Raw genomic sequence first — 12494 nt, 5'->3', positions numbered from 1 at the left:
ATCCAGTCCACTTGGCAAACACCAAACATGAATCAGTAGCAGTGACTTGATCCAGAAGAAACTCTGAGGTTCTGCCAACGGGCATGTGTTAGTAGAAGTGGCAAGAAGCAGCTAGAATACCACCAGATGGTCTTCGATGCATTTCTCTCTATAAAGTCACAACATCAAAGATCAGAGAAGAAAGCAAGGTGAACCAATGCAAGAACATTGCCCACTGTCTGTTGGGTTATACTTATATTCTTCCAAAACATCAAGTGTCTTCTCAAGCATCTGCTCCAGGAAACATCGCACACCATTTTCACTAGGAAACTTCCAGAAAAACACCATGGATCTGTTCTCAGCAAAACACATGTCTGCTTCAGCAAAACATCCTCATGTAAGACAGTGTTCATAAAAACATCATAGGACACAACTGAGTCTCCAAGACAACCAGAAATTCCCACTTCAGGAAGTTAAATGGCACAACTCAAGTGACTGCTGCCAAGACATACCAATAGGTCACATGTTTATTTTTGAATTAATTTATGGTTATATAAATCAAGAAAACTTTTGCCAAATTCTTTCCCAATTCTTTGTAATCCTCAGATTAATGACATGTAGGTTGAAAAGCCATAGTTTACATTAAACTGGGTTTTCAATAGAATCTTATATCATTTAATAAAGTACAATGTAATGTAGACATAAAATGTAGCTTCCCCAATTTCTAGAATTCAATATTATCTTCCATATAAACTTTAATATTTCAATGTACTTCATTTACTCTAGATACAACATTCTATATAAAGTGGAATTTTGAAACAGAGATACTTTGTGTGCGTGTGTAGTTGTGTATGTATTTTCTCTTTGTGCAGAGACATACTAATTTTCAGAGTATTCAAAATAACTTAAGAATCTTTACATACTTAGATTAATATAAAACAGAAATTGTTTATATATATATATATTTGAAAATTAGTTTTAAAGTTATAATGTGTTACTAAATGGTATCTTATTTAAAGATTTGTTTATTAATTATATATATTTAATAGGTGGGGGGAGTGCTCACCACAGCATGTGTGTGGCAGTCAGGGTCCAACTTGAAGGAGTGGGTTCTCTCCTTCCACCATGTGGGTCAAGGGGAGTAAAATAAGATTCTGAGATGTGGTGGTAAGAACCTTAACCTGCTGATTCATCTGACATTTCTCTAAGTTTTGTTTGTTTGTTTATTTAAGTGATTTGCTTAGTATTAAGAAAGCCAGATTACCAATACAGCATAGAACTCGACATTTTCTTCAAACTATTCTTTATTACTTCTCAAGAATGTTCACATTTACGTCATTAACATATTGATATTTTGACAAATGCTATGTATGATTTAATTATGTGTTCGAGCAAGACCTGCCTGTTTTCCTTGAAAAAGAGCACAAACATCCTTGTCGGGTAATGTAGAATAAACTCTAACAGAAATCAAATCCGAAAGCAGTAGCCTCCCAAATGTGCTGTGTATCTACTGTCATACTCATACCAGAGTATGTGTATCATACTCTGGGTCACATGAGATTCCTATAATTTTTTTTAATGAAAATGGCAAGTTCCTTAATTTATGGGTATATGTAGACAACAAATGAGTCTTTATCCTAGAATGTATAGTATAAATAACCACAGTTACTATATAGGTGTTTCTGTGAGTTTCAACTCCATTTTTCAATTAAAAATTGCATCCTAGTATTATTTATTTTTCTATGCTCTATACTAAGCTAGTTACAATCACGAGCCTATGTAACTGAATTGTACTGGGTCTCTATTTGCCTGGTTTTCATTTTCCTCACTCCTGAGGTGAGCTGCTTTGTCACCTCACTTTGCTGCTTTTTACTATATTGTATACATATTGATCTAGGCACCATATTATTAGCAATTTATTTATCTTTAGCTATTTCAGCTAATTATAGGCTTTCTTCAAATTTATAATTTTGTAGTCATATTTGACAAAATTGATGGTTGATTTCTGGTTAGTAATAATATTTGTTGAATTTGATTCTGAACATGTTTTCTATACTTTGTTTTTCCTTCCCATTGTATTTCTTATAAATATTTTATTAGATTTATTGCTTGAACCAGTGGAAGGGGAAGCCCTTGGTCCTGCCAAAGCTGGACCCCCAGTGAACGGGTTTTTAGGGGGGAGGACAGTAATAGGGGGAGGATGGGGAGGGGAATGCCCATATAGAATGGGGGGGGGAGGGGTTGGGGGATGTTTGCCCGAAACCGGAAAGGGAATAACACCGAAATGTATATAAGAAATACCAAGTTAAAAAAAAAAAGAAAAAGAAAAAAAAGATTTATTGCTTGAAACTTATGTGCATGTGTATCATGCATTATTATTATTCTCACCCTGCCCCTGGACTCTCTCTCATCATCCTTTCATTCTGCTTCTTCTACCCTCCTCCAAGCATGGCCCTTTATTACATTCATGTCTTTCTGTCTTGTGACCTACTGATTTAACTAATATTGTCTGTGTAATGATGATTTGGAATTTCCCACTGGGATTAGGGTGGGCTCTGTGGTGGGTACACAACAGAAAACAATCACTATCCCTCCACTGGAAACTGTCAGTAGGCAATTTGAGTCCTCTTTGATCTATGACTAAGAGCTGACAGACCTAATCTAATGCAGGCTCAGGGCAGGCAGCCTAAGCTGTTGTGTAAACATGGGTGAAATTGCTGTATCATGCATTGAAGTGCATTTGAAAGGCTTTCTCAATATTCTTTCTACCCTTTTCCCAGGGTGTTCCCTGAACATCTCTAATGGGATGGTACAAATGGCTTTTATGGGGTTGAGCACACAACTGTCACTTATTCTCAACACCTTGGTCCATCACACATCTCTGCTTTCATGATTATCATGGCAAAGAGAAGCTTCTCCAGTTAGGCTGAGAATAGCAATTCTCTGAGGCTATAAACACACATTGTCACTCTGTTAATTTAGATAAATAATAGCATTATGTTGCTACGGAGGTCTAAGACCTCCTCAGGAAGTTTTCACTGGGTTTATAGTACCAGGTGGGGGTTCCCTTCACTGAACTCTGTAACATTTTTTTCCTTCTTGACAGTGATGCAAATAACGTATATTGATGTAAACTATATAAAATTGAGTACACAAGCTTTCCTCAGGCAGTATTAGGTGGACTACATATTTGCCTAGAATTTGATACTAAGTATTTTCGTATTGACAGTTTTATGGTATCCTGGCCTCAAAAACATTAAAAAGAAAAGAGAAAAGTTGGAGGAAATATACCAAGAGGTTTGACATCAGCAAATTTGTCCTTTTAAACCTCGCTTCTTGGACTGGGTTATCAATACATAGGGACTTGATAGCATTCAGTACAGGAGAGAATTTGAGAGGAGAAGTGAAATAAAATATCAGCTCCCATATTCAGCATTTGTGAAGGAAAATGAAATGGAAATTATTTTCCTTTAATAGTGGAAAAGAAAATGAACTTCCCTGAAAATTTTAGGTGTGTCCCACTCATTAAATTTAGATGCTGAGTAAGCATGCTGCACATTTGCATAAATATTAAAATAATTCATAATGATTAAATTGATGACAGTAAGTCTCAGCTCTATTCACAATCTGTAATATACCATAGAGGTTTGCACATATTTCCTAGGCTTTTGGTGGAATTACAGGTCCTATAAGAGCATCAAAGTCATGTGATTAATACAATTCCAGAGAGGATCAATATGGATTAGCCAGTTTTAAATACATGAGAAAATTCCTTAAAATATGAAGTATATTCTGTCATGAAATAGAGCAAATTGGCTTCTGGAAGGGCAAGGTCATTTAATCTTAGAAATAGATAAAGTGTTAATGCAAGACCAAAGGGGGGACTTGGATGAGGAAAGAGTGGATGGGCTTCAGACACCTAAAGATTGGCAGGAAATAAGACAACTCTAAAACTGCATTTGAAATTTACAGGGAGCCCATTGGATCCAAATGGTGAGGTTTCAGGCATTTGAATGGCCTCAAACACATGGGACCTTCATGAAATTGCAAAGCTTCTGTAAGACAAAGGACACTGTCAATAGGACAAAACATCAACCAACAGATTGGGAAAGCATCTTTACCAATTCTACATCTGAAAGAGGGCTAATATCTAATATATACAAAGAACTCAACAAGTTAGATTCCAAAGAATCAAATAACCCTAATTAAAAATGGGGTACAGAGCTAAACAAAGAATTCTCAACTGAGGAAAACCAAATGCCTGGGAAGCACCTAAAGAAATGTTCAACATCCTTAGTCATCAGGAAAATGCAAATTGAAACAACCCTGAGATTCAACCTCACACCAGTCAGAATGACTAAGATCAAAAAACTCAGATGACAGCAAATGCTGACAAGGATGTGGAGAAAGAGAAACACTCCTCCATTGTTGGTGGAATTGTAAGCTGGTACACCCACTTTGGAAATCAGTCTGGAGGTTCCTCAGAAAATTGGACATAGTACTTCCTGAGAACCAAGCTATACCACCCCTGGGCATACATCCAAAAGATGCTCCAATATATAACAAGGACACATGCTCCACTATGTTCATAGCAGCCTTATTTATAATAGCCAATAGCTGGAAAGAACACAGATGTTCTTCAACAGAGGAATGGATACACAAAATGTGGTTTATTTACACAATGGAGTATAGCACAGCTATTGAAACAATGACTACACTAAATTCCTGGGCAAATAGATGGAACTAGAAAATATTATCCTGAAGGATGAAACCCAATCAGAAAGGAACACACATGGTATACACTCACTGATAAGTTGATATTAGCCCCAAATCTTGGAATACTGAAGATACAATTCACAGACTACATGTAGCTCAAGAAGAAGGAAGATCAAAGTGTGGATGTTTCAGTCTGTCTTAGAAGGGGGAATAAAATACTAAAGGGGGGAAATACAGAAACAAAGAGTGGAACAGGGCTGAAGATAAGATCCTCCAGAGACTGCCCCATCTGGGGATCCACCCCTTATGCAGCCACCAAACCCAGTCACTATTGCTGAAGCCAAGAACTGCTTGCTGACAGGAGCCTGATATTGATGTCTCCTGAGAAGCTTTGCCAGAGTCTTACTGATACAGATGAGGATGCCTGCAACTAACCATCAGACTTAGGGTGGGAACCCCAACGGAGGAGTTAGAAAGAGGAATGAAGGTGCTGAAGGGGTTTGCAACTCCATAGGAAGAACAACAATATCAGCCAACCAAACCCCCCTCCCCCAGAGCTCCCAAGCACTAAATCACCAGCCAATGAGTACACATGGAGGGATCCATGGCTCCAGCCACATATGTAGCAGAGGATTATATTGTCTGGCATGAATAGGAGGAGAAGCCCTTGGTCCTGTGAAGGGTTGTGTCCCCAGTGTAGGGGATTTCCAGGGCATTGAGGTGGGAGTGGGTGGGTAGGAGTGGGTGGGTGGGAGTGGACCATCTTCATAGAAGTAGGGGGATGTGAAAGGGGTAATAAGAGGGGAATAAGGGGAAAACATTTGAAATTTAATTATATAAAATATACAATAAAATTTAAAAAAAAAGAAAAGAAAAGAAAGGCCTCAGACATGATGTGGGGTGCCGAGGAAGCCTCCAGTGAGTCTCTTAGATAAAGCCCAAAGTGAGTATTACTACTGACAAAGACCAAAGCCTCAGACTCAGGGGAAATTGACAGACCTTCTCCCATGTTAGATTCAGAGGATGGTACAGCATTCATCCATTCCCAGTGGGAATGTTGATAGTGTGTGTATAAGTATACATACTTACAAATGATTAACCAGTGTGTGAAGAACTATCAACTACAGCTTCCTCCTCCTGGGTGTTTATAGCCCAAGACAGATACCTAAAGAAACCTCCTGAAGAGGCTAGCTAACTCCTTCAAGTGTGTTATACATAATAGAAGTGCTGAGGGTCCTGATTACTGAGTAGGTAGAACCACTTCATCAGAGGATGCACAGTCACCTTGGCCCCAGATCTTCTGTACTTTTGTCTAATCTTTTTTTTTGATTCCCCAACTCCTCTGTCAGGTTTCTCAGATCCAATCTGCATAGTAGACATAGTAGAGGCAGTATGAGATTCAGCCACAACATAGGCCTGATAATCATAATACTTCCTGTAATCAAATTAATAGTTTTTATTTGTTTCTCCCTCTCCCTTCCTCCTTCCCTCCTTCCCCCCCCCTCTCTCTCTCTCTCTCTCTCTCTATATATATATATATATATATATATATATATATATATATATATACCATCTTAGGTCATTATGGGAAAACCAATACTGTTACCCATCATTGGGAGTCTCTGCCAGTATCAGAGCCCCTGTCTTAGGTGGATACTGATCCCAAATTGTTGCCCGTGATTGGCTAACTACTTCTTGTAAAGGTTGAGCCGGATTTGGGCAGAGGGATTGTCTCCTGCTGAGGAGAGCAACACTTGCTAGTTGCTGCTTGGGACTGGGAATGTTGTCTACGCATGTGACAAAGAACTAAAAGGCTAACTACTGTGGTGCCAAGGGCCATAACACTGAGGCTCATTGTAAGGTTTTGAACTCTAGCTGGAGTCACACAAACATGTGTGAAAATAGGAGAACAGGAGGATGTATAAGATCAAGCTATTCCTGAAAAAGTGCTGTCTGTTGATTTAAATTCAGAATTTCCACTCGTCAGCAACTTCTTTAAGTTTATCCACTGTGCTTGCCTTAACAACAGATTGGGAGCGGTCAATCCCAGACACTGCAGCCACAGTGTCCACAGTGGCAATGGCTGTTATAATAGCAGTGATGATGCCAAAGTCTCTCCCATGATGGTTCAAGATCACCTGACTCTCTCCTGAATGACCATGCCTGGAATCCACACAACCAGGGTAGTGTCCTCTGGTCCCCAGCAGCTTCATGTAGTTGGCAGCCCTGCCAAGAATAGTCAAGACTATCTCCAGCATTAGTACCATTCCAAACCACAAAGAAAAATGGGGGAATTACACAGGTGAAGGAAGAGACATTAAAATTTTTACTAAACTTACTATTTTAAAATTTAAGGGAACCTTCAAAAGTGATAGACATATTCCAAGAGGCAGTGGAATTAAAAGCTACCCCTGTCTTAACATCAGAGGAGCAGCATACAGGCATGTAAGAGGACCACAAAGAAACATTCCAGGGGGAAATGGAGGGAATAGTGTGTCCCACCTGCAACCGCTCCTGCACAAGTCTGTGCACTGTCTTCAATCTTTCAGAGAAGAGGTGCTACCGCTCCACCCACACAGGATCATAACATGAAGCAACTTATCAGTGGCCACCATGACAAACTCCAATCCCATCCCATCTGCATGGGCTCGAACAACTAGGTCCCCATCAGACACAGATTAGGGTCCCTCTGCAGGTACTTCCCCAAATCCCTACTGTGGTTAAATCCCTGTTCATGTAGTATCCTTTGTACTAGTTGGGCTTGGGTGGTAACCACCACTCCCATATCATGCAAGACGTCTCTCCCCCATCCCGCAGCAGCATCTCTCTGAGCTGTCTGGGTGCATTGTTCCTGACATTCTCCTCCCCATATAAGACAATCTCCCCCAGACAGCAATGCCCTACATAATTGTTACCAATCTCCAGGACTCAAATTGGACATAACATAAAATTCAAAAATAGCAGAAGTAAAGGGAGCAAGGGGACCATAAGCAGGGACTCCTCCTTTCAGGTTTTTCAACTCCTTAAAACTCAGAGGAACATGTTGTCTAATAAATTGACCTGTATTGTTGGGGTCTGGAACCTCAATACACGATTCACCACTCTCTGTCCGGGGGAGGCTCAGGAAAACTTACCCCTCTCCTTGGAGACTTATCTCCATAACACCACTCCAAAGAAGGATAGGGTTCATAGGCAGGAGGGGCAATAGCTCAACTCTTCTTTAAAACTTTCTATTTCTGACATTTGTTCTTTTATTTGAGCGTTAGTTACTCAAAGGAGCATCCTTGACCAATTTTCACAAAGAGAACGTGTCAACAGGAATGCTCTCAGGGCCATCTCTCTGCAGTGTTTTTTTGCAAATCTGTCTTAAGATGTTCCCAATCAGGAATACTAAGTCCTCCTGAATGAACAAACTAGGGACTAGTCTTTTCTAAAGTTTTAATGAATTCTTTAGCTGCTTTTACCTTTATCCCTCTTCAATGATGTTTGAGCAGAGCTGATCTGTTAGCTGTCATGGGACCTCGAGGTTCCCATGGCACAATTCTTTTACTTACTGCAAACTAAACTTACCTTCAGTTCATCGCTGTGCTGCTCACCCAATACGATCCTTTCACTTTGCCAGCTGGCTTCTTGGAATGATCCTGTCAGGGGCTACTCACTTTCCCGATCTTGGTGGGATCTCCACTTGAAGATGCCCATGCTAGATGGTACCAAGAACTGGGCGTAGGCCTGAGGGATTTAACAGAAGACATGGACTTGAGTCATTCATGCTACAAGAATGACAAAGCTTTACTGAGGTTAACAGTATATATACACCATGTCCACCAGGTGGAAAAACTCCTAGAAACACAATGGAAAAACAAGTTTATGTTCTCAGCATATAAATAGGAACTGACTCAATGGTGTTACCACCCACCTGCCAAACAGCAAAAGCCAAGATGCTCTTTTCTTAAAAACAAAAGTTTCTACATGCATCAGCAAGGCTCAGCAGGGGGTAAACACTGACGGAGCCCAGGAGGGTCCAACATATATATTTGTATATATGTATATATACATATATTGTGTATAATATCGTATATGTATGTGTGTGTTTGCACATTTACGCATATATGTATATATGTAGGAAGGTGCATGTGAATGGTGTGTACATGTGGTGGCCAGATGAAAAGCTCAGTTGTCAACCTCATGAACCATATTCACCTCTGTATGATAGAGTTTGTCTCTCACTGAAATTTGGAGCGTCCCATCTACGCTACACCAGTAGATCTAAATCTGTGTGTGTCACACACACCCTTTGTCAATTTTTTATCTCCAAAAATGTTTATGATTTGTAACAGCATCAAAATTATAGTTATGAATTAAGCAATTAAAGTAATTTTATGTTTGGGGGTCACCACAACATGCAGAACCATATTAAAAGGTTGAAGCCTTAGGAAGGTTGAGAACCATTATCAACCCAATAAGCCCTTAGAAACATTCTTTCTCCACCTCCTCAGTGCTGAGATTGGAGATACTGAATACTTCCCACAATTTTTATGTGGATACAAGGCATCAAACTCAGGACTTCATACTTACTCACTTTGCTGAGTGAGCCATCTCCCTCCCCCCAGCATTGTGAGTTCCTTTGGATCTGCAGGTTTCTACACTTTTACTCACAATGTAACACCTTTCTTTTATACCTTAGATCTTGATAGTGGCCTCAGTGGGAGATGGCTTCACTGGAGATATTGCAATTGATGATCTGTCATTCATGGATTGTACCCTCTATCCAGGTAAGAGAGAACATGTCAAAGACATGGTAATTTCCAAATCTGTCTACTTGGAAGAATTGCCAAGGAAACCAATGCTTTATATTCTGAAATAACCTAAATGTCCTCACATGTACAGTTCCTTAAATGTATTGACACTTGAAAGATTATTGTAAATCTTTAATGGTAGTTAGCCTTAAACCTTTGAAATAGAGTAAATATGTTTGAATCTGTCATTTCTTTCTTTTATCACATACAAAATACTAGGAAGTTATATCTGAAGTTATATTACAGTATCATGACCTTCATGAGACTTAATGATTGTAAAAATAATTGTTTAAATATTGCAATCATTGAGTTGTTTATAGTCACATTGCATGTTTAAAAACTTCATTACCATTTCATTTCTCTCCAGAGACACCAGTATTTAAAATTTGAGCTATACTATAACTATTCCTAGGTATTGCTTACAAACCATTCTTTCCACGTTTAAAATTTTCTGTCTGTTGAAAATAGAATATTTCCAAGATTTATACCTTTATCTGACATCTCTTTCCTAAACTCCATAGTTATGTTCTGTTCAACATTCACAAATTGGATACCTAATAAAAATCTTAGAGAAAATAAGAGAAGCTGCTAAAAATCAGAACAGCCCAAGCTTGGAACAGGGTGTAGAGAAGGAGGTGCTTCTACTCTGCCATGAAAAGTGGTCTGGTAAACCTGTAAATAAAATTCATAGACATCACCCTAGCACTCAGACAGGAAGCTTTTAAATCAAATGACATGGAATACCAGTGTCGTGTGTGTGTGTGTGTGTGCGTGTGTGTGTGTGTGTGTGTGTGTTGGGGGGGTGGTTGGAGTAGAACTCTACTTTGTGAGGGAAAAAGAGAGATGGAGAGTAAGGCACCACAGGCTTCTGTGACTCCTCAAAGAGTCTTGAATTATCATATACAGTATTAGCTCTAAAATGGCTTCCAGAACACTGGTGAGACAGCAAAATGCCAGGATAGAAGCTGCTTCTACTATCCTCAAGGAAGTTCTAACAGGTGATGATGACCTTCCTACCTCAATCCTCTACACCTCATACCCCACTCTGCTCCTTCTGAGTAATATCATTAGGCAGGGTTTTCATTGGGCACACAGTGATAATGTGGTGACATATAATTGGCCAAGAATTTAGAGATTTAGGATTGGGTCAAACACTGTATAAAGGCTTATGGGCTAGGCTGAGATCTGTACCCTGATGCTGGTCTCTGGAGTCTGATTTCCAGGATTCATCACCCTTATCCTGCATCCTAAGTCCTGTTCTTCCAGTGTCATTTGCAGACTATACTGGGACACAAGAGTACAATTTTTACTAATACCTTTCTTGTCTGTTTGACTTTTTTTTGTTATTGTTTTTGTTGTTCAAAATGTGGTTTCTCTATGTAGTCTCTTTATCCTGGAACTTGCTTTGTAGACAGGATGGCATCTACCTCTGCCTCTGAGTACTGGGACTGAAGGTAGGCACAACCATGCCTGGCTGGATTGAAGATATCATAACTAGGTGGGATTCCCTTATCTTGGCATCCCCGAGTGGAAGAGTTTAAAGCATGTTCAGGGGCCACCTTCCACTCCCTTCTCTGACGTTAGGATTCTTTCTATTTCACCATGTGGGCAGCAATGACTGCAGTCACTAGTCTTCAGCAATTCATCAGAACACTGTGCAAAACCAAATCCATCTCTCTAGGCCCAGTAATAAAACAGCTTCGGCATCTCCTTCATATTTCAGTAAGTGTACCTGTTCCATATGTACATACCTGGTCATTCTTTACCTCAGATCTTTCCAGAACCAACTCATTCATTCTCCTTTATCTCAAGCCACCATTGTTGCTCAGATTTCCATTTGCTTTGTAAGTGGTCTCTGTTTCTGTCCTTGAACCTCATATCACATTCTCTCAAAAGCAGTCCAGTGGGTCCTTTTAAATTTAGATGATAAAATAGTCCCTGCAGGATTGTTGACATCTTCCTTAGACTGCCTATCTCATTCAGAGTCAAGTCAAACTTCAGTTAGGGCTCAGGAAAAAAATGATGGGCTTCTCCTCCCACCTCCACTTTGCATTGTGAGCCTGTATCATCCACAACTGTAATAAAGGTCCTCTACCTAGTAATTATTCAGTGTATCAAGTTAAATTCACTCTAGATTTTGACATCTGGTTTTCCTTCTTCTTGGCATATGCTTCCTCTGGGTGCCCATGTTTATTCAATGGATCCTTGGAAGACCATATACATAGATAGTTTTCTGGCATTTTCTATCTTTAGTCCCTAAATTTATCTTGTACATACCACCTATTATCATTAGGGTGAAATTTCTCTTTTCTCCAATAATAATAATGGCAGTTGTAAGAAAGCAAGTATATTATTTGCTGTTTTATTTTTTGCATGTGGAAATGACAATATTTTCTAAAGAAAGGATAAACAAAATGAAACCCATCTTTTAGGTGATTTTTATTCATTATTTATTTTTATTCATTATTTATTCAATCATATTATTTCATAAGTATTAAATGTTTCCATATAAACTATACCTAACTGTGTATCTGACAGACTTCTTGAAAGATAATTTTCAATTACTTATAACCAAAAAATCAACTTCTAGCTCTGAAGCATGTGGATTAGCTTAGAAAAAGAATAGCTATGATACCAATATCTTTTGCAGAGCTCTGCAAAATCCCCTGAAGTTCTAAGCTATGAATCTCCATTCCACATGTCCTGCTTCTATAGGACTAGAGCTAAAGTGCCACATCCCCGTCTGAGATGTTTGTTTTCAAATCAGAAGATGGAGAGCAGAAAGCACTATGCCCATATCAGGATATGGTATTCATATATTTACACACACCCAGAAAATTAAGCCTTACAATGGAATGATAGTATTCTGTACCTACAGGGAGATTCTTAAGGACAGAGAATGTATACATCTTTATCCAGACAGAATTTATAAATAGGTTTCATAAAACAACATTAGAACATGTGTTTTATATAATTTTGCATCCTTTTCATAGTGCTAGGAAT

General features: G+C 39.0%; 1 protein-coding gene across 1 annotated transcript in view; it reads left to right on the top strand.

The window, feature by feature from the left end:
* Malrd1 (MAM and LDL receptor class A domain containing 1) overlaps nt 1-12494 on the top strand; it is a 684120-nt gene that overhangs the window by 223904 nt on the left and 447722 nt on the right. Inside the window, exon 18 of the mRNA XM_032884682.1 lies at nt 9380-9467. Within this exon, the coding sequence (XP_032740573.1) occupies nt 9380-9467 (88 nt within the window). The remainder of the gene's footprint in view (nt 1-9379; nt 9468-12494) is intronic.

This window comes from Rattus rattus, chromosome 14 (assembly GCF_011064425.1).
Source record: "Rattus rattus isolate New Zealand chromosome 14, Rrattus_CSIRO_v1, whole genome shotgun sequence".
Lineage (NCBI taxonomy): Eukaryota > Metazoa > Chordata > Mammalia > Rodentia > Muridae > Rattus > Rattus rattus.
The sequence above is the reverse complement of the archived record's forward strand: the minus strand, read 5'-3'. Positions and strand labels throughout refer to the sequence as shown.